General features: G+C 40.0%; 1 protein-coding gene across 2 annotated transcripts in view; it reads right to left on the bottom strand.

The window, feature by feature from the left end:
* The window catches only part of CLMN (calmin), a 169,414-nt gene extending 150,177 nt beyond the window's left edge, over positions 1-19,237 (bottom strand). Inside the window, exon 1 of one of the 2 annotated variants that reach the window (XM_078150428.1) lies at positions 18,220-19,237. In XM_078150428.1, the coding sequence (XP_078006554.1) occupies positions 18,220-18,301 (82 nt within the window). In that variant the 5' untranslated portion in view covers positions 18,302-19,237. The remainder of the gene's footprint in view (positions 1-18,219) is intronic. The other variant, XM_021005139.2, reaches the window with a different exon arrangement.
* Between the last annotated feature and the right edge of the window lie 4,569 nt (positions 19,238-23,806).

Genomic DNA, 23,806 nt, shown 5'->3' with positions numbered 1-23,806 from the left:
CAAAGGTGAGAAAACTGCCTTGCCCAACGAAGGCAGGGACCTACTCTGCAATTTATATTACAGTCTCTGAGAAGTGTCTAGAGCACTGAGAAGTTAAGTGACTTGCCCAGGGTCATATAGCCAGTATGTGGCAGAGGCAAGCCTTGATCCCAGGTCATCCCGATGTCAAGGCCAGCTCTTTATCTACTATTCCACACTGCCTCTCATAGGTGCTTAATAAATGACTGAATTAAATTATATATCATCATCATAATCATTATCACTGCTCCTACTTCTATACCACTTCTGCAAAGTCCACAAAGCATTTTTCTGATAATAGCTCTGTAAGATGAGAAGGAAAGGAGGACACAAGTATCTGCTTCTTATATGACGGGCACTGGGGACACAAATACAAATGAAAAAAAGAATCCCTACCCTCAAGGATCTTACATCTGCATGGAGGAAGACAGCACACAGAAGAGGAGATGGAAAAGGAAGGGAAAGAGGAGAGGAAAGTATCCCATATGGAGACATGGTTTTGAAGTCCAGAAGTCAGGAACAAGGAAGGGAAGAGAAGGGATCTCTCTACAAAATGGAGCTTCCAAGAGAAAACCACCAGTGGGAGAACACAGCAGGTCTTACAGACGGATGTTCCATACCGAGGAGGTCAGAGGGATGGTGGAGTGTTCCAGGGCAAAGGACACCCCAGACATTGAAGGAATTTTTGGAATAAGATTGCATAATGTGCAAGTCTGGGAGGAAAAAACAGGTAGGGAGTTGAAATGGTAGGTACTACAAGTATTATTATCTCCGTTTTCCAGATAAGAAAATTGAGCTTCAGAGAAACTGGATGATTTGTTCATAGTTAACACATCTAATGACTGTGAATGCTAGACCACTGCTGTTTTCACAACTTTATGGTATCTTCACATACACACACACACCCACACACACACACACACACACACACCCCTTTAAATTCTTTAAAAACAATTCATTTTCTTGATTTTGTGTTTTTAGTGAGAAGACATAGATACACAACTTGTATATAAATGAAGCATATTTCAGAGCTTCTAGAGCAATATTGTAATTTTCTAGAAGCCCCCTAGAGACTTCTAGCTATGACTGCTTCCCCAGCAGTTCAAAAATCTAGAACACTGAATAAAGTCAGCCTGTATTATCTGATTCTCAGCTTGGCCAGGATAATCTCTTGGTTAAAAATAGCTTTATGTTCAAAGCCACACTGCAAGAAACTCTCTCTCCCCAAAATAACCTGGGGTTTTAGGACTGGAAGGTTTTAAAACATATTGGGGCTGCAATATCAAACAATACAGAAACCAGATGCTTCCATACCCCAGAGGCAGCTTCATCTCTTTCTTCCCGCAGCTTAGATATGTAACGCTTGAACACTATATGTTGGGCTTGGAAAAAATCTGAGGTTTAGCATTGGGTCATCAAATTAAAATTCCATTTGGCAAGCTGAGCTGCATTTTAAGTCCTACTGATCACATCTTTGAAGGTTCAGCAAAATCTGTGATGAGGATTTTTTCTCAGAAAGCTCGTTTATAGAAATAAGGGCTACACAACTCCTGGCTACTGCTAAGATAAATTTCAATGGGAAAGCTGAATGGGAAAGTTGCTTCTGCGCCCTCAAAGCACAACCCAAACACGCTACCTATCCCTGTCGTCCTTTAAGATACACAGCATTGCTGCATTAAACCAGACCCTGCAATTCACAGAATCTTTAGGTTAGGAGGGGGCTCAGATATGAACAGGTATAGGAAGAAGAAGCCTCTCTCTAGCACCGCCCCCCTACAGCAGTGGTTATCTAGCCTTTTTCTTTTCTTAGGCAATTGAGGTTAAGTGACTTGCCCAGGGTCACACAGCTAGTAAGTGTCAAGTGTTTGGTCTGAGGCCAAATTTGAAGTCAGGTCCTCTTGACATCGGGGCCAGTACTCTATCCGCTGTGTTACCCAGCTGCCCCTATCTAGCCTTTGCTTGAAGAACTCTAGAAAGGGGGAACCTACTACCTACACCAAGCTGGTCCATTTTACTACCGGACAACTCTAATCTCTAGGAAATGGTTGTTTGGTTGTTTTTTTTTTTTTTACATCACGCTTACATCTGCCTCTGCAACTCCCATTCATTACTCCTGGTTCTGGTTCTCCAGGAACAAGCAGAAAACACCTAATCTCTTTTCCACGTGCAAGCCCATCAAATACTAGACAGTGAGGTCCCCTGCTAAATCTTCTCTGGACTACACATTCCACTCAGCTTTGGCCAGTCCTCATGACCCTATGCCCATCGCTCTTCACCACCCTGGTGTACTTCTCTAGACATTCCACAGCTTAACAGTGTACTGCTAAAACGTGGCACTCAAAAGTGAACATGAGTACAGCAGAGTTATATCTTCCACTCTGGGCACCAGACTTCTCTTGTTGTTCAGTTGTTTCAGTTACTCTTTGTGACCCCTTTTCTTGGCAAAGATACTGCAGTGGTTTATGATTTCCTTCTCCAGCTCATTTTACAGATGAGGAAACTGAGGCAAATAGGGTTAAGTGACTTGCCCAAGATCACACAGCTAAGAAGTGTCTGAGGCCAGATTTGAACTCAGGAAGATGCATCTTCCTGACTCTAGGCCTCCTGCTCTATTCATGATACTACCTAGCTGCCCTATTGACCTCTCTTAATGTATCCTAAAATCAAATTTGCTTTTTGGGCTGTTCATCTTGGGCTTGAGGTCCACTAAAAAAAACCCATACCTTCTTTAAAAAGTGATTCCTCAATGCTTTCAAAAAAGTTGCCTCCAGAACATATATTTTTCTGTGTATATTTGTTCTAGAGCCCAGCTATTCTTTCTACTCGAACTTCTTGAATGCCATTTTGATAGGTTACTGATTACAGCCATGGAGAATCCATTGTTAATAATGATAAATTAGTTATAGAAATGCTAGGGGGCTGCTAGGTGGCTCAGTGGATAGGCCCTGGAGTCAGGAGGACCTGAGTTCAAATGTGGCCTCAGACATTTGACACTTACTAGCCGTGTGACCCTGGGCAAGTTACTTAACCCCACTGCCTAGCAAAATACAAAAAAAAAAAAGGTGCTAAAAAGATTTGGTTCATTTTTGTCCATTCTTCTTCCATTTTTGTCTTGGGATGATCTAGCAAAGCTGGGTCTCAGGTTAAGCATCCTGCAGACTTATTTATCTCTTCCTGATCTTTGCTGCTTTCTGACATACAATGTGCATAAGCATCCAGCCTTTTCATTCTTTATATTTATATAATCTCCAGCACCTAATACAGTGCCTGGCACATAGTGAGAACTGAATAAAGGCTTGTTGATGGAGTCACCACTGGAACACCTTACAAATGATGTTTATTCCAAAACAATGTTCTCTTTGGCTGCCACGTTTTACTGCTTGGAAAAGAGAACTTGTTTCTTGTGGTTAGGGGGCAGCTACATGGTACAGTGGATACAGTACTGGGCTAGGAATCAGGAAGACTCATGTTCATGAGTTTAAATCCATCCTCAGATACTTATTAGCCATGTCACCCTGAGAGCAAGTCACCTAACCCTGTTTGCCTCAGTTTGCTCATCTGTAAAATGAGCTAGAGAAGGAAATGGCAAAAAACTCCAGTATCTTTGCCAAGAAAACCCCAACATGGAGTCACAAAGAACTGGACACAACTGAACAAATACAACAGGACGTTTCAGGGTCCTTTATCTCTCTTTGTTTTCGGCATTTGCATGATCAGTTAAAATTCTGTAGTAAATTGTGACAATCATATTAAACGTCTTTTTCCTTTTCCACTTCCCTTTTTATGATATCAACAGCTTATTTGAAGATGTTCATCAATTGTTTATGGTATGTGAATGTCACAGAATACTACTGTGCTATAAAAAATGATGAAAGGAATAATTAAAAAAACCCAACAAACAAACCTGGGCAGACTTCTGTGAATTGATGCAAGGTGAAATGAGTAGAACCAGGAAAACAATTTACATATTAATAGCATATTGTAAAAACAATCACCTGAGAAAGACGGGTAACTCTTATCAATACAGTGATTCATACCACAATTCCAAAAGACTCATGATGTAAAAATACTATATATCTCCAGAGAATTTAAAATGCAGGCTGAAGCCTCTTTCTTTTCTACCCCCCCCAACATGGCTAATATAGAAATATATTTTTTTTCAGGGGTGGAGGAAAAAAGAAAATTTTGAGCTGAAAACAAAACTGAATTTTAAAAAGTTTATTTGAATAGGTTAGGTTGGATTTGCTATTAGTGATGATTCTGACTTTTGCTTAAAGGCAGGAGGTTTTTAACGTGAGGTCTATGAATTTTTGATTTTTGATAACTGTATTTCAAAATAATTGTTTTCCTTTTTTTTTTTTTTTTGGTGAGGCAATTGGGGTTAAGTGACTTGCCCAGACTCACACAGCTAGTAAGTGTTATGTGTCTGACACTGGATTTGAACTGAGGTCCTTCCGACTCCAGGGCTGGTGCTCTATCCACTGAACTATCTAGCTGCCCCAGTGCCTTTCCTTTTTAATCATGTGCATTTTAAGTATTTAAAAACATAATTCTGAAAAGGGATCCATAAGCTTCAGGGGCCCGAGGGGGTGCATAAAAAAAGATTAGGAACCCCTGCTCTAAAGAAAAATCCAACTACATTATTCCATCCTGCATTTGGGATGGATGGGATAGTAATAGATGACAAGAGAACCAGCTCAACTACGAGCTATTTTGCTTTGGTTTTCTCTGCCAAGGAAATACATGATACATAGAAAAGCAATGGCTAGTAGCTGCATAATTAAGAAAAAGCACCAAGACTTCCAGTTTAAGATGATGACATGAAAGGCAGTAGATAAGCCCAGAACTCCCACATAAACCACAGCGAATATCTGAAAAGGACCCCAGAACAATGAATATTAAAGAAAACTAAAAAGAAACAGAAATAGGTGTGTCTCTATTCCCATTACCCAGTCAGACACCACCTCATTTCATGCCTCATTTCTAGTTACCCTGTTTTTAGCCAACAAAAAAATTCAAAATGTGTAGTACAGAAGGAGAGGATCTCTGATTTAGAGGTCTTCCAGTCTACCCAGTATCTCAACAGGAATTCATTCCCACAAATAGGTCATGCAGCTATTGCTTAAAGAGTTCCAGCAAAGAGGAACTTTTTTCCTCCAGAGACATTCCACCTTTGTACAGATCTAATCGTTAGTGAGTTTTTCCTTATATTGCCTTTCTGCAATTTCCACCCATTGCTTCTTGTTCTCTCTTCTAAGGGCCAGCAGAAGAAATCAAACACCTCTTCCACATGACAGTGCTATAGTTTCAACCTCCATAGCTTCATTGACCCTCTTCTGTGACAGTCAGGGCAGGTGCTAAACCCTGATTTTACAAACATCAGCCCAATACCTGATGTCTTCCCTTTTAATCTAGGTGGTTAGTCTGAAATATACAGGGGTGAGGGGTTTGCGTTGATAGAATATAGCCAAATGAGAAGAACATTATTGATTTCTGGCTAGAAGGAGGTTTTATTCATGTGGACTGGAGTGGACTCGGCTTAGGGTTAAATACTGATGTGATCCTGGCCCTTGGGATGAAGAATCTTTGATTTTCAACCTACTGAGGACTTTGAATGACTGCTGGGCTATAGGAAGTATCAAAGAAAGGCACAGCAGGACCAGGGACTATGAATTTTCTGCTTTGGTTGAATAGCCCAAACTAGAAGCTCTTTGTATAAGGCATTGTTTAGGGATTGTCAAAGTATTTATTTTTTGTTAACTTGCTATTTCATAACTTGTACTGAGGATTAGGTAATATAATGTATGTAAAATGCTTTGGATAATATAAAATACTATATATATATATATATATATATATTAGTAATTATTATAAGTATTATTCAAAACAATAAAGTTATATAAAGAAAAGAAATACAGTAAGCTCCTTTATCCAGTCCAAAGCCGCACAAAAAAGACAACAAAAAGCCAGGAGAAGCACATTGAGGGACCAGAGAAGCCTGTGTGCTGTCAAGTAATAGCAAAAGCCAGCAGAAAGAGGGAGAAGAATCACACCAGTGAAACCTGCATACCCAAATAAATGGGCTGGAAGCCAATAGTGATGGGGAAAGAAGTCATTTCAAGGAAACCAAAGAAGTCATTTCAAGGAAACCAGCATGAACTCCTATAAAAGAACCTAAAACCAGCCAACAATCTGAAAAGAGAGGGAAGCAACATCACAAGCCAGTGTGGGCTTTAATGATCAGGAACATAAAACCAGATCCTGGCCCTAACTTGTCAGAAGAGAACCCAGGGATATAACAATGAAATTATAAGTAAAATTAGAGTTCAAGAGAAAAAAAATTAAAGGAGAATGAATAGCTTAGAAAAGATGGAAAACTTTATTCAAGTAGTGAACTACATGAAAAAGAGAATGGGCTGAACATAACTCAGTGATTTACTAAGACAACATGAAATATTAGAACAAAGTCCAAACACTGAAAAAGTAGAACATATAAAGTCTCTAATATCAAAATCAACTGACTTGGAAAACAGATCAAAGAAAGATAATTTCAAAATCAAGCTCCTTGAAAACCACAACCTTCCAAAATCTTGGATATCATATTTCAATATATCAAAATTACCCAGCTCTATTAGAACTAAAGAGAAAAGAATCCATTAATCAACTGTCAAAAGAAACTTGAACTTAAAAACACTTAGGGATGTCATAGACAAAATCTAATTTCCAAGTGAAAGAAAAAATACTGCATATGGCTAAAAAGAATGTAAGTATTAAGGAACTAGAGACATGATCACATTGTAATTTTCCGGCACTTATGTTTTTTTTCAGTCTGGATGCTTAAAGGCACTAAAGATAAAGAAATAATTTCATCACTCAATATATATGGACACCAAATGTCCTGGCATCTAAGTACAGGAGGGAAAAGTTTATTGAATTAGAGGGAGAAATAGATAATAAAGGGACCCAAATAAATTTTATAAAAAGTTAGATATGATAATCTCTCTCAATGCTGAATGGAAACAGAATGAAATATACATATTTTTTTCAGCTATATATGACACTTATAAAAATTGACCAAGTATTAGTACATAAAAACTCAAAAAAATATAGTAAAGGAGAAATGTTAAACATCTTTTGTTAACTACAGTGCAATAATACTTATAATCAATAAAGGACTTCTGAAGAAACCATTCAAACTTAAATGAAGACTAGAGAATTTAATCCTAAAGAACTGGTGGGTCAAAAACATATTAAATAAATAGTAATTGCATTTGAGGAAACAAAACACTGAGACAACATACCAAAAATTGTGGGATGTAACCAAAGCAGTCATTAGAGGAAAAACTATCTCTTTAAACATTGTCATTAACAAAGAGAAAGAACAAATCAATGAACTGGGCATTCAAGTTTAAAAAAAAAATAGAAAAGCAACCAGTAGAAAAAAACCTCAACAAAACACAAAGAAGAGACTGATAGATAGATGGATGAATTTTTAATATTCTTTTCTTTTTTGAGTTCCAGATTCTTGCCTTCCCACCCAGTTGTCCTTTATAATGTCTTGAAATATGATGTCTGGGCTCTTTTTGTGATTATGGCTTTGAGGTACTCCAATAATTCTTAAATTCTCTCTTCTTGATCTATTTGTTTTTCCAATGAGATGGCTCACATTTTCTTCTGGGTTTTTTTTTCATTTTTTTGCTCTGTTTGGTTGTTTCTTGAAGTCTCATGGAGTCAGTAGCTTCCACTTGCCCAATTCTAATTTTTAAGGAATTATTTTCTTCAGTGAGCTTTTGTACCTCTTTTTCCATTTGGTCAATTTTCCTTTTTTGAGGAGTTCTTTTCTTCAGTGAATTTTTGTGCTTTTTTCCTTTTTTTTTTAAATCATTAGGCCAATTCTCTTTTTTAAGGTGTTTTTTCCTTCAGTACTTTTTGTATTGTTTTACCAAGCTGTTAATTCTCCTTTCACAATTTTCTTGTATCACTCTCATTTCGTTTCCCAATTTTCCCTCTACTACTCTTATCTCTTTCTTTAATTCTTTCAGGAATTCTTGCTTGCCTTAGGTCCAATGAGCATTTTTCTTTGAGTTTTTACATTACTGTCTTCTAAATTTACATCTTTGTCTTCCTTGCCACTGTAATAGATTTTTATGGTCAAGTTCTTTTTTTGTTGTTTGCTCGTTTTCCCAGTCTATTTCTTCCCTTTGATTAAATGCTCATGGTTGGACCAATGTGTATGGAAGACTACATTAAGGTTAATTACAGAAGATAAGTATAAAGAGTTGGCATAGAACTGTTAAAAAAAAAACCGCATCCACAGTGCTAAAGCTCAGAATAAGTTGAGGCTGGTGGTGAGGGAAGCTAAGGACAACAAAAAGGGTCTTTTTCAGCAATACTGGGAGATAAAGGAGGATAAAAGAAGTAATAAATGCTTTGCTTGGGGTGGATGGGATGGTGATAACTGACAACAGAGAAAAGGCTTGATTCAGTTTTTCCTGTCTTCTCTGCACAGGAAAAGGACCTTTACACTGGAAACAACAGAAGAAAAATGAATAAGAGAAAATTGGTACCCAAGAGAAGGTGATAGTAAGAGATATGTTGCTATGGATAAAATTCAAATCACTTAGGACAGAAAAATTATATCTTCAGATCCTGAAAAAAAAAACTGGCAGGAGTAACTGCCATCTCAATAATATATGAAAGATAATGAAAAATGGTAGAGGCTTCACAAGATTGGAAAAGGGCAAGTGCCCCAATTTAGAAATAGAAAAAAGGGAGAGAAGAGCCTGCAAACTATAGGCTGTGAGATTTACTCCAATCTCTGGAGAAATTCTAGCACAGACCATTAAAGAAATGCTTGAGGAACACCTAAAAAGAGAAGTAATGATTACAAAGAGCCAAAGTAGCTCCATCAGGGACAGGTCATGCCAGATTAACCTCATTCCCTTTGTTGACAGGATTACGAAACTAATAGATAAGAGGAATGCTAGAGATAGAGTTCATTTAGATTTTAATAAAGCTTTGAGAAAACATCGGGTACTTTTTTTCTAGATGAGAGAGACAGAGACAGAGAGAGAAAATCTAGATTAGAAGGCTCAGGGTACAGCTAGGAGTCAGGAGGACCTGAGTTCAGATCAGGCCTCAGATACTTTATATTTACTAGCTGTGTGACCCTGGGCAAGTCACTCAACCCTGACTGCCTCACCAAAAAAAAAAAAGAAAGAAAGAAAAAGAAGAAGACTCAAAATGGGTTGGCTGACCAGAGTCCAAGAGCAGGAGGTCACCAATGAAGTAACCCGGGTATGACAGGACCAGTATTTACCAAGGTCCCTCTCCTCCTCAATCCTACAACATGAGTTACACTAGATTTCCTCAAAAGGTGACAAAGCCAGAACTTAGTAGCTTGGAGATTTGGCAAGGCTTAAGCTATGCCCCCTTTGATGCAGCTTCCTGGTAGCCTCTGACTATATTGATGTAGCTTCCTCCATCACCTAAATCCATAAATAGGCCTACCCACATGGGGTGCCTTTCACAACTGATTGATTTCTTAAGACAATGTGAGTCACTATACCCTATCCTGAAGACCAGACATGTTTACACATGGAGATAAGGGGGATGAATCTCCTGAAGCTAAGGGTCTTCTCACTCTGTTCTATCAGGCCATTCTCCAATTAGTGAGTTCCTCCAGGGATCTCCATTTTGAGGAGGGGCCCAGGCCAGCCATCCTTCATCCCCCTCTGTATTCAATTCTCTGTATTTTGATATCATGCCTCAGCTGCCATCTCACCCTGGAACTTCCCTTAATGCCTGGGGTCTTCACACCTGAAATGTTCTTCCACCATGGCGGTGGCCCTCTTCTCTCAATGGTGAGTTCCTCCAAGAGCCTCCTATTTTGGCAAGGGGCCCAGGCTCTACTTCTGATTCTCTGGTTGACACCTACCCCTTACTCACTTTTCAGCTCCCTTTTGGGTGTTGTCTTTCCCCATTAGAATATAAGCTCTTTCAGGCAGAGACTATTTCTCTTTGTATTTTCTAGTACTTGTATATCCCCCACATACAGCACAGTTTCTGGTACATAGGAAACACTTAATAAATGTTTACTGCCTTGCCTGTTGCCTACTGTATCCTTATTGAATATTTTTGGCATGTTAGGTTTAAGTAAACCTTTTGTTAACTGTTCAATGACTTACGTGTACCTCATTTCACCCCAACACTGAACTTGACCTAATATAGTCCTAGGATCAGTCTTATTGCTAATCCTATGGACCTGCATTTGCCTCTGTGCTATTTGGCACTTTTATCAATATCTAGATAAAGGCATGGATGCAGATGACACAAAGCTCTGAGGAATAACTAAGACAATGGATGACAGTCAAGATAGTCAAAAGATCTTAATAGGTTAGAGAATTGGGCTGAATCTGATAGGATGAATTTCAATAGGGATCACCTTGCAATTAGCTACAAAAAATGGAGGAGGAATGGATAGTTGTCATTCTGAAAGAGCTGTGTAGTTTTAGTGAAGTATAAGCTAATTAATAGGAATAACTATGGTAGCAAAACAAAAAATGCTGACCGAACCTTAGGTGGCATTAGGAGAGATAGAGCTTTCAGGAATGGGCACCTAGGTGGTACAATGGAAAGAGGACCAGGCCTGGAGTCAAGAAGACCTGAGTTCAAATGTGACCACAAACACCGTGTGACCCTTAGCAAGTCATTTAACCCTTTTTGCCTCAATTTTCTCAACTGCAAAATGAGCTAGAGAACAGTGGCAAACCACTCCAGTATCTGCCAAGAAAACCCCAAATGGGGTCACAAAGAGTTGTACACAACTGAAACAAGTGAACAAAAAACTTCCAGGAATCGAGAGGTGATATTCTCACTGTACTCTATCCTTGTCAGCCTTTATCTGTAGCACTGTGTTCAGCTCTGGGCCCCACGGAACAACACTGATAACCTACAGAAAATCCAGATGAAGGTGACCGGGATATTGAAGGGCCTCAAGTTCGTGTCCTGTAAGAGCTATTTGAAGGAGATGCATGTGCCTAGCCTGGAGAACAGAAGAGTCAAGGAGGACATGATAGCTTTCTGTAAGCATCTGAGGGGCCTGTGTCTCTGACTTGTTCTTCTTGGACCGAGAAGGTAGAACCAGAATCAATGGAAGGAAGTTGCAAAAAGGCCCACTTAGGCTACAGGTCAGGATAACTAGCCTTTTAAAAGTGGAACTGCCTGCCTTGAGAAGCAGGGCATCCTCTCTCCTCCAAGAGTCTCCAGCCATAGGGAAGGTTCCCAAAGTGGGTGATACCACCACCTGGGGGATGCTGGAATGATCCAAGGGGTTGGTAATAGCCTCGAGTGCACTGAATAAAAATAAGGGGGTAGGTGGAAGCATAAGAAAAGAAGAGTAGATGAGAAAAATTTGAAAAACCATTCATACTCGTTTCATCTGTTGTGTAACAGAGTTAATGTTGTAGTGATTACATTATTTTCCAAATAAACACACAAAATGCAAGTTATAACCAATCAGTGGTCAAGTCCCCTGACAAGTCTTAACAAGCAAGTGTTGGCAGGTGAGCATGTCCAGCATGCATCAGCAGGATTATGTGCCTGTAATGACTTGTTTACAATACGATTACATGATGCAATATTGCGTCATCAAAATTTCAGTGCAGGAAAAAAACAAATTTACAATAAATGATTAAATTTGAGAAGCATCATTTTTAAAAAGTATTTTTTGAAAGGATGCAAATTTTAAAAAAGTTAAAGGGTTAAAGAAAGTAGATTTCCGGGGGGGAGCTGAGTAATTTTTTTTGTTGAAAAGGGGACAGCAATCCAAATAAGTTTGGGAACCTCTGGTGCTATATGATCACTTACTGGGTTTAGATTAGCAAGCATTCCTTTTTGTCTATGGATTGAGCTAGACGGACACCAAGGTCCCTCTCAACTTTCCAATTCTGTGATGTTAAATTTGAAATATACAAAAATTAAATACGCTGCACATAGTAGAGATGCACAATTTCATATTCAGTTTGCTTTCTCTGTTGATAATAATAAAAAAAACAGAAGATTTTTAAAAGGGAAAAAAATGCCTAGGGGAGTGGAGCAAGGACTGCCTTATCCCACCATATCCTTATGAGGTGCTTCCAACCTTACTGATCACTCTCCCTTCGATAATTTTCCTCTTATTGGCCCTAAGATCAACCAACCTCAGCTTCTGAAAATATCTCAAGTCCTCAGTGGTATTTATTCTACTGAAAAGACTTGGGAATGCTTCCCAAGTTAAAAACATTTTAGTCCTCGATCAGGGAAAAAGTGAAAGTAAATAGCCTATTAAATAAAGATTCCTCATTTCTAAAATTGAAGGGGGAAAGAAGGTAAAGGGGGAGAAGAGGACGGGGAGGGGAGGGGCATTTATACAGTACGTATTACATGCCAGGCACTGTGTAAGTACTTTACAAACATCAGCTTATTTGATAATATGATGAAAGGACTGAACTGAATGATCTCTCATTCTATTCACTATTCTAGCATTGACCCAATAATTTTCCTTCTCTAGCCTTCCTTCCTCATCTTTACATTGAAGATAAAACTTGTAACGTATTTGTAACAATAGCACTGTTATTAGGGAGGTACTTCTTAAATTTAAAACACCTCCTTTGGGAAGCTTTTATTGATCCTATAAGTAACAACTTTCTCTCCCTGACAGCACTGGGAGGTGGAGTTGGGTGGGGGTGGAGATAAGCATTTATATTGCACCTACTATGTCCTAGGCATGGTGCTAAGCTCTTTACAAATATTATCTCATTTGATCCTCACAACAACCCTGAGGGATGGTAAGTGTTATTATTATCCACATTTTTCAGTTGAGGAAACTGAGGCAGGTTAAGTGACTTGCCCTGTGTCACATAACTAGAAAGTGTCTAAGCCTAGATTGGACCTCAGGTTTTTTGTTTTTTTGTTTTTTTTTTTTACCCCAGGCCCAGTACTCTATCCAATATACCTCCTAGGCCTTTGTTTTGTAGCCATCTTATGTGACAATCATGTAATACTGTTCGATGTAGTGATCTGCACTGCTAGCTTACGAGACTGCTAGACTGGGCTCTATGAATGAACGGAGGATCTGAAAGGCTCAAACATTTGTCGACTGAGAAACAAACCAGCCCGGCTTTTCAAATTATTTTTTTCCAGGAGTGTACATCAGCAAATTTTCTGTTTTCTGTCTTTCTCTGATAGAAAAGTTTTTAAAGGTGAAATGAGCCCATTTAGGAAAGAAACTACTCCAAGGAATTTTTAAAATCACATTTTTTGAATTTATCTCTATTTCAAACAAGTTATCCCTGTGTGGAAACATTTGCACTGGATAAAAACCATGTTGTTTCCATGAGAACCAACACTTCAATTTTTTAATAATGCAATCACTAAGAAGACAATGACTTTATTTATTTTCTGCTACTCCCTTCCCCCATCCCTAGAAAAGGACATTCATAAAGACCTCCTTGAATTTCCCAAGATTTCCTAATCAGAGTGACTTTACAAGATCCAATTGCACCAGCCAGAAGTGAAGGCCACAACTTGCATGAGCTAATGCAGAGAGAAGTGAACCAGAACCAGGAAAACACTTTATAAATGACTACCACACTGTAAAGAAAAATGTCTCTGAAACACTGAAGAAGCCTCTGCTCAGTGCAGGGTCCAACAACCATTCCAGAGGACAGAAGATAAAAGAAACATATTTCCCATCTCTGGATGGACTAGAGTAGAAGACATACGTTTTCAGACACGGCTAATGTGTGGATTTGTTTCGCCTTACTATGCATGTTAATTATAAGTGAAAGGTGGGATTTTTTTCAGGGGAGGGGGGAAATTGAAGAAATGGTAATAAGGCAGGAAAAAATATTAATAGTGGCATCAATAGAGGTGAGGGGAAGGGAGGGAGAGAAAAGGGAAAGGGAAGGATTAAGGAACAGAAGGGGAAGAGAAAGAGAGGAAGGGGCAGGGGAAAGGGGAGGGGAAGGAAGAAGTAAGGCAAGAGGGGGAGAGAACATTTATTATGCATTTACTAAATGCTAGGCACTGGGGCAAGTGCTTTACAAATATCTCCTTTGATCCTCACAACAACCTTGGGAGTTAGGTTCTATTATTATGCCCATTTTACAACTGAGGAAAGTGAGGCAGACTGAAGTTAAATGACTAGGAAGTGTTTTCAGCTGGATTAGAATTCAAGTCTTTCTGACTCTAGGCTTAGTGCTCCATCCACTACACCATCTAGATGCCTCTAAGATGAGGAAACTGAGGACCAAAGAGAGATTAACGGATCCAACCCAGGTCACTTAGGCAGTAAGTAGCATAGCCACACTCTTTCTACTACAAAGGCCCAAAGCTCTTTTACAGTTAAAGCAACCCAGCCAAGAGTTAAACCAACAGACAGTTAATTTTGTTCAACTCTTCATGGCTCTGAGAAGTCAGAAGGCCTGTCAACATCTCTGTGAGTTTATATCGTCATCTTATCAAAAGGTCAGCAATACTGGGTCCCCTCAGCTTCCTTAAACAGCATTGTCAAAAAAAAAACCCAAAACCCAAAAAACCAACAGGGACATTATCTGCCTAAGGGATGGGTGTGTTCCTCAGAATGCCAACTAAATATCAGCTATGTATATAAGCTGCTAACATCGATATCAAATGACAATCATCATCCTTCCATTTATTAAATGATGAGAGTTGGATTATACCCCTCTCTCCCATCTATTCCCTACCAATCCGCAATTCCACCCCCTGCTACACACACATACACATAACTTTCTCCAGAATCGATCTGCACATTGTAATCTCTTTCCAATGTTCCTGACTAGTGTGTATTGTGGATAACAAGCAAAGAGTGGATCAAGTTAATTCCAATCAAGGTCATAAATTACACTGTGACTTCCCCTGGAGCATCTGACCTCACGTACGTGCAGCATACTCTGAAGTGGGCCACACAAATCCCAGCCCCAAGAGACAGATGCAGACCCCAGGTTATAACAAAAATCAGGCCTCTTCATATTAAAGCGAGCTGTTTCAGAGCACACAGAGCGCACATACTCATCATCTTGTATTATTACAAGTTAAAAAAAAAATCCTAAGTGGGTTAAGAGAGCTTTGAATCATCAAGGTAAATGATACTACCCAGGCAATGTAGTAAGTAAACTGTGGGCTTTCAGACCAGAATTATTTGGATTGGTATTCTTGCTTTCTTAACTCCCACCTACACTGACTGCTTAGGAACTCGACTCCAAGACCTGGTGCCTTTGACAGATGACCTGTCAAACCTGCAATGGTTTGGGAAACTAACCAGTTTTGTCATAGATTGTTAAGTACCAGCAGAGCACGAGGAAACTACTGGACTTGGCAAATAGTACCTCCACTGGGGCAAGACATATGGATTAAGCTAATGTTTAGTAAATGATTGCAGGAGAGGGAGGCCAATCAGGGAGCCAGGAGCAGAACAGGCTCTTTTGCTCTCAGACTTCTAAGGCTGAAAATTGGAAGGGATGGTAGGGACCATCCCAGTCCAGCACATTCATTTTACTGATGAAGAAACTGGGATCCAGACAGGTGAAATCACTTACCCAAAGTCAATCCTCGTTACCTAGGCCTTTCAAGATAATTCTGGGCAGAAAAGACATAGGTATTCCCTTGCCAGTTAAAGAAGAGAACATGGAAGGGATGCATTCATAAAATGCCTAAGTCATTACAACCAAAGCATACAAGTAATCAATTAGTATTTATTAAGCAACCATTAAGTGCCTAGCACTGAGTAATTAAGAAACACAAACAGGTATTCATCTATTGACAACACAATCTGAATACTTTTATTTCTACTTGAAATATCTAACCTACTGAGAGAAAGCTCATCTTTGGGGGGGGGGGGCGGACCTGGATGCTCTTTAATGCCTATTTCAGTTCTAACAGTCTATGTTTTCACATTCGATATTTTAAGGTCATCACCGTTCTAACTAATGTCTTATAATAACATCAGAGCAATGCTAATACTGCCTCAGGCATAAAGATCATAGATTTAGAACTAGAAGAGACCCCAGTATCACCTAGTTCAATTACCTTATTTTTACAGATGAGGAAACTGCAACCCAGGGAGATTAAGTTAATTCATAGTAATAGCTAGCATTCAGATAATGCTTTAAAGTGCTTTATGTGTCTTATTTGCCTGAATTGCCCAAAGTTACACAAGTAGTAAACTGGATTCAAACCCAGTTCTTTCTTGAGATTCCAAATCCAGTGCTCTTCCCAGGGGGACAATGCCTTTACAGGTTGAAGGAAATGTGGGTCTTAATATTCTTTTAGTATCTGCGGCCTAATAGTACAGTAAGAAAAATCCTATTGGAGTCATATGACCTGAGTTTCAATGCTTGCTCTGGTACCTGTGTAAGGGCAAATAATTTAACCACCCTAGGCTAATTCTTCCTCATCTATAAAAAGAGTGGGTTGGCCTATATTATCTCTACGGTCCCTTCCAGCTCCAGTTTCTATGAACTATCTTCCTTTTTATGTATACCACGTTGGAGAAGATTAGGCTAGGAGAGCAAACACAGTTCCCATCCTTCCTTCCAAGAGGAAAGCTACACAGCAGCACCCCCTCCCCGTCCAAGTTACCTAAGAGAACACAGTCCTTGCTCAATCTACCTGGGGAATGAATAAACAAAACTTCTGAGGAAACATTCTAACACTGTGTAATGTTTAAACTTTACTGCACCGGTCCTCCCCAGCAAACAAACAAGCCTACCCTCTGGCAATAAAGTCAAATCACCTGCTTGGGAGAGCTGCATTTCTCCGTCCCAGTCTCCTATCCAGCTTTATTAGAGGGTACGTGGGTGCACCTCCCCCCATTCCATTTAGAAACTGAGGTTTCTCTTTCAACTACTCATTTCCACACAGAGTCTTAAAGAAAAGATGGTTTTGGAAAATTTCACCTGTGACTAAAACTTCCCCCTTCTCACCAGTCCCTTCACATTTTATCCTGCTATATAACCTTGTGAAAGTCACTTCCTCTTTTTGGTTCTTTTTTTCCACCCCTTAAAATGAGGGGGTTGCACTCTAAAAGCTCTTTCAGCTCCAACATTTTATGTTCCACATTCCAGTATTATACATCCTGGGGTCCCTTCCAGCCTTAATAGTGTATAGTTTGTGATTCTAATGGTCCTTCTCCCTCTGATAATTCTATGCTTCTAAAAGGCCTTCCAAGCTCTCATATTCCGAGTCTCTATCTAGCTCATTTTATCCTCACATTTACCTGTTGGGTTAAATGGGATTAGTATTTTTTTCCAGTTTACCAGTGGTGAAACTGAAGCGCAAAAATTAAATCGGACTGGTTCGGAATTGTCTCGACTTTTTTTTTTTTTAATTCTTTACAACCTGCTATTATGCTAGGATCAAGAGCTGGGAGGGTCTCTCTCCCTAAATCCAGAACCCTGATGTAAGGAGAGCTCTGGCTACTCCCTCGCAGCAGGACAGCCAATAAAGAAGCCCATATGGTATTATTCCTTCAGGAATGTGGTCTTGGGGGGAAGCGGAAGTGCCTCTGCCTGACACCACAGTAACGACTTCAGTAACTTTGCCTGCTCTCTCACACATCTGTGTGGTTTTTCACTCATTCCCATTACCCATAGTTTTAAAAAAAGTTTCTAATATAGCTATATATTTATGTTTCACACCCTTCAAAACAATTCCTGGTGGATTCGAGCATCTTGTGAAGTACCTGAAACCAGGGGTAGAATCTCAGGCAATGGTTGGTTTATTGAATCTATGTCTCCATTCTACCTACGACCTTCCAGACCAAATAAATCCAACTTCTCCAAACTTTGTGACAAATAGGAAGCCACCTGCCTTTTGCTGTTTGCGTGCAAAGCTTTACACCTAAAGTTCCCAAAGAGTGAATTCAGTGCACACCTCTGCCCTCTCTTCTCACACCTGCACTGATCCCAAGTTCCTGGAGATCCCTCAGCTATGTCCAAACCCTCATAGGCTTCCTTGCCCAAATCAGGCAAGGGTATAATTATGGGGCTGAGAGATGGGGATGAATGGTCTCCAAATCCCTGACCCAAACAGCAAAGGGAACAGGAAATGGGTAGAGTTGAATCAGAGTTCTCGAACCCTTTAAAGAGCCATCAATCTAACCCATTCTTAACGAAAGAATGATTTATTTATTTATTTTACCTTGAAGGTTTTGAACTCGGATGTCGCTAATCTGCCCGATGAGCTCTTCCCGTTGAAACCAGTCCCACTCGTGCCCGGCCATGAAGGGGGGTGGGGTGGGGGAATGAGGGGGGAGAGGAAAGCCGAAGCCAGGAGCGGAGGAGCAAATCAGCTGTAGCAACAGCAGTAGTGGCAGAGAACAGCTGGGGGGGAGAGAGAGACTAAGGGGAGGAGGATTAGGAGGAGGGGCCAAAAAGGAGCTCTGCAGCAGCCCCCGCTGGAGCACAGCTGGAGAGCACCACAGCTGGAGAGCACCACAGACAGGTCTTCCACTACAGCTGGAGAAGTGGGATACTGGGAGCTGGAAGGAGGCCTGTTAAGAGAAGCGGCCTCGCCTGGCTACCAGGTCTACCGCCTGGAGTCCAGGAGGAGGGCAGTCAGCTACCCCAGCGTCTCTCTCGCCCACGCTCACGCTCGCAAGTCTTCATTCATACACACACATTCATTCCCGTGGAGGCTGTAGGCCAGCGCTGGGGGAGGGGGGAGGGGTGAGGGAAGGTAAGGAAAGGGGAAGAGGGAATAGGGAATGGGGAAGGGGAAGGGAGGAGGGAAGAGAGAGGAGGAAGGAAGGCAAAACTCAGTCCGAGCCTGGAATGGAGCAGTTGTTTGTGTGTGTGTTTTCCTTCCCCTGTTTCTTTTTTTTTTTCCCGTGTTTTTTGTTTGTTTGTATTTTCTTTCTTTCTTTCGTTACTGGTTGGTGATGATGAAGTCTGAGGTCCCTGCCGCCTATATTGTGATGTCTCGAGTTGCTGAGGCTCTGCTTCGGGTGACGCACAGCAGGTTTAAACCAAGTGACGGCGGCGATCGGGAGAGACAGGCACACCTGGTTAATATTTGCTGATGACCTGGCGACTCTCCTTGTCCAGGGAGCGGTACCCTGCCCCCAGATCCGAGGTCATTCTTAAACATTCTATGCCGTTACTCCACTCCCCGCATTCCAGATAGGCTGCAGCCCACCCGAAAGGAGCCGCCCACGCCCCGGGAAATTGGCCTGGAATTGAGACAGAAAGAGCGGGGCGGAGCCAAGGGGTTTAGGAAACTGAAGCAGGGTAGGAGAGGCAGAATTAGCGTGGAGGCGGAGTCCAGTTCTGAGAAGTTCTAGGAGAGCCTTGGCCCCCCCCCCAGCTGAAATCTAGGGCCGGTTTATGATTACTGTGGAGTGGGAGAACGGGTGGGAATAGCTGTCCCAGACTATTTATCTAAGAATATCTGAATCCATTTCTATGTTGGCAGCTCTGTCCTCTTTGATTTTTTCCAGAAATGTGATTTGGGAGAATGTCACTAGAAGGGATGAAAAATTATTCTTTTCCCTACCAAGGCAGATGTGACTCCCAAACTGGAGTTCCTGTATAATGTTGATGATGCCTACCATTGGTATAGCTTGTTTGTTTGTTTTTTGGTAAAGAGCTTTCATAGGAGAGGATGCTTGGTTTGGTGGAGAGAAGAATCAGAACAGCTTTATAGCCTCATCTCTTATATTAACTTGGGCAACTCATTTCCCTCTTAGGACCTCACTTTTTCCCTCCATAAAATGAGAGTCTCTGCAAAGTCCTTTCTAGCTTGCACATTCTATGTTCTAGGATTCTAAGAATGCTTCCACTCTGAAAGTCAATGCTCGAAGGTCCTTACTGGCTCTTCAGTTTGTTCCCATAGTCTATGTTCTATCTCTTCACAATCCTTACCTATTTTTCCAGGTTTGTCGATAATGAAATAGGCACAAAAACTAAGTGATTTGCCCTTGATTCTGAAGTGAATTAGTGTCCAGTGGCTTCCTTCTAACTCCTAGCCAGGTAGGTTCTATTCCTACTGGATCAAACCAATGTTTATATGCGTTGGGGGAGGGGTCATTGCACTGGGGCAACTCCTAGGCATGAATGAGATGCTGTAGTTCAAATTCTGCCCCATACGTATAAAGTATTGAAATAATATAATGTCTTATGTGGGAAAAAAAGAAAAATCAATAGCATCTATAGGTCATTACTGATTATTTCCAGGAACCAGCCATCTAGCCAGTAACACCCTCATGTTTCACAATCTCCATTTTATAAAGAAGGGAACTGGGGCATGCCATACAGGTTGAAGCCAGAGAGTAAATAGAAGGGTTGGGCTGAAACTTCAACAATTCCTACACCCTGGCCTAGTACCCAGTGATAAGATGTATGGGTGACAGATCAAGAATTTAATCAAGGAAGACATACATTCATATTGGAGAGAACACTAGACTTCAAGTCAAAAGACATGGGTTAAGTCATGGCTCTGATACTAAGTAGGCTGTGTGACCTAGGATAAGCCATTTAATGTCTCAGAGCTTCAGTTTCTTCTTCTGTAAAATATGGATGTAAATCCTTAAACTCTCTATTTCGCAGGTGGTGTGTTGTAAGGACAGGGCTTTGTAAGCCTTAAAGTGCTTGAGAAACAATTATTGGGTATAACTTAACATCCATTAGCAAAATAATGATACACACCAAACAAATGGATTCTTTTTTCTGGGTTCCCCAATTCTGATCCTCAGTGAATGCCTGAGTAGAAGAAGCCTTTCTTATTTAGTTCCTTCTGCTAGCCATCTTAACTGTTTTCACACTTCAATTTATTTTAGTTAATAGCCATGGAATTATAATAGTCAGAAAGTAATTTTCTTTCCAAAATGAAAATCAAAGAGAATCAGCCTTCCTTTCTATTATAAGGTAGTCACAAGGGAAAGGAGCCCTTTGTCAATATAAAACATGATCATTTGACTCAAGGATAGATCATTTTTCATGATAGGAATGATGAATCCAGTGAATGAAATGAGTTCAGCAGACACAGGAACCAACACATTATTCTGGTTTAACTTTTATTGAGCATAATATTACATATTCACTCATCCAACCTCATGTCTTTGAACTGATGGGGGCAGAAAGGAGATATTAATCTTCTTAGACTGATAGGTTGAGTCATTCATTCAACATTTCTTAAATACCATATTGTGTGTTGAGTTCTGTGCTAGATGTTGGACAGCACAAAGTTTAAGCAAGACATGGTTCCTGCCCTCAGGGGGTTTACAGTATGTTAGAGAACATATGCTATATATACACAGATCATTATAATACAAAATAGAACATAAACACATTAAAAAACTGATTTATGAAGTACTTTAATGCTTACAAGTTTCCTTACAACAACCCTATGAGACAGGTAACACAATTATCTTCATTTCACAGAAGAGGAAACTAAGTCTCAGAGGTTAGATGGTTTGTTCGCATCCACATGTGTCAGAAAAGGATTCAAACCCACATCTTCTTCTGCTACAGCCAGTACTTTTTCCACTAAATAATTTCCATATGCAAAAAGAATACTAGGATCCAAATCCTAGCTCTAGTCTTACTACTTGTGTGACCTTGGGTAAATTATTTAAACTCCATAGGACTGGGTTTTCTCATCAGTAAAATGGGGGTGGAGGTGGAATAGGGGACCTCTGGAGTCCCTTCCAGTCTTACCTACTAACTGTACAACCTTCTGCAAATTGCTTTATCTCTCTGTGTCCCGATTTCCTCCTCTATAAAATATATTAGATACCAAGGTCCTCTATGTTTTATTGTTGCTGAATCATGTCCAACTCTTCATAACCCCATTTGGGGTTTAATTTGCTATTTCCTTCTCCAGCTCATTTTACAGATGGAAAAACTGAGGTAAACAGAGTTAAGTAATTTGCCCAGGGTCACACAACTAGCAAGTGTCTGGGGCAGAATTTGAATTCAGGTCTTCCTGATTTCAGGCCCAGTACTCTATCCATTGCACCACCTAGCTAGCTGCCTTAAGTCTGCTACTATGATCCTAAATCTATGCTATGATTGTCAATGCTATAGGAAATCTCAGTTCAGTAGTCCTATGATTCCAGAGAGCAATTATGTATTTTACTGATGGCTACTTAATTAAACAATCTATTTGGGAGCTTTTTAGGGAAGGAGAAATGGGGAATAAATATGAAACCATTCCTAAAGTAAAAAATCATGGGAGTTTGCCAGGCCTTTTTAAAGAACACCCAATTCTATTGATTTAGAGAAATCATTTAACTTTTCTGAAATTCTTTCCTCATCTGTAAAATGAGTTAGAGTCAATCATATTTCAGTCCATTCTAGTTATGAATCTATGATCCTATGATGTCTATGGCAGTTAGGTGGTGAGGTAGCTAGAGCTCTGGGCCTGAAATCAAGAAAACCTTAGTTTAAATCCAGCCAAAGATGCCTCCCAGTTGTGTGACCTTGGGCAAGTCACTTAACCTCTGTTTGCCTTGGTTCCCTCAACTATAAGATAGGGATAGTAATAGTACCCTCCCAGGGTTGTTGTGAGGATCAAATGAGATAATTGTAAAGTGCTTGGCTTAGTGCCTGGCACTTAATAAATGCTTGTTTTCTTCCCCTCTCATGATTTCTGTCATTACTTGTAATAGTCACCACCCTAAAGGAAAGGGCTGAGGGTTATAGAACTTGTAATTAAAAATCACGTCCTCACATCCAACCTTTTCATTTTACAGATGAAAAATTCGAGGCCCAGAAATGTTTAGTGACTTGTACTAAGTGACATGGATAATAAATAGGAAATTCAAGAATCAAATCCAGTTCATTGGGCTCTAAATCCAGTGTTCTTTCCACTACGTTTAATCACTGGTGTGTAGATACTTCTGAGTGTAGCATGTGGGAAACATAGAACCTTGTATAATGTAGATACTTAGAAGAAACTATCATAAAATGAGTCTGACTTTCTGAAAGAACAATAAATTTGAAAAATAGCAATCATTATACACATAGAACAACACCCAGTTGTATTGGTGGTGAAGTCAATTGGGGTACTTCCATACTGTAGCATTCTATTTTTTAAATTTATGTTTTTTTTAATTAACAAAAATTATTTTTTCTTCCCCCCCTCCCCCACCATTAGGAAAAAGAAAAACAAAACCTTTGTAACGTAGCATTCTTTTTAAAGTGCATCATGGCCAAAGTCTGAAAAGGGGGTTAATGTCCACCATTAGGAAGAACAGTTAGTAAATCTATTACTCCTTGGAATTCATGGGTGAAATCTTTAATTTCAATTAGGAAGGTCAGACCTTAGAGGCCACGTAGTTGTCTGACAATCACTTGTCCATTATAGATATTAATCATCTCTTCATAATAAGTAAGATAAACCTCCACTGAAAGCCTCCTCATGCCTCATTTTTGGCATGAAGGTTCTACCTGTGATAGATGGAGCTCTTAATTATAATAATGGTAATGATGATAACTAACTTTATATAGTGCCTACTATATGCCAGGCACCATGTTAAACACTTTACAAATGTTGTCCTCCATCCTCACAACAGCCTTGGGAGGTAGGTGCTATTATTATCCCCATTTTACGCATAAGAAAAGTGAGGCAAACAGAGTTCAAATGACTTGCCCAGGATCATACAGCTGATCATCCTCATTGTCATCTCTGATATGTCTATTCTTCCTTGACGTCCCAGTTGCTTGCTCCTATTTGGGCCTCAATTCTCCTCTCTTCATAGTCTTGACCCTATAATTAACTAATTCAA

Source organism: Phascolarctos cinereus, unplaced genomic scaffold (assembly GCF_003287225.1).
Source record: "Phascolarctos cinereus isolate Bilbo 61053 unplaced genomic scaffold, phaCin_HiC Scaffold_2;HRSCAF=192, whole genome shotgun sequence".
NCBI classification, from domain to species: Eukaryota; Metazoa; Chordata; class Mammalia; order Diprotodontia; family Phascolarctidae; genus Phascolarctos; species Phascolarctos cinereus.
Note: the sequence above shows the minus strand (reverse complement) of the source record. Positions and strands in the feature narration are given on the sequence as shown.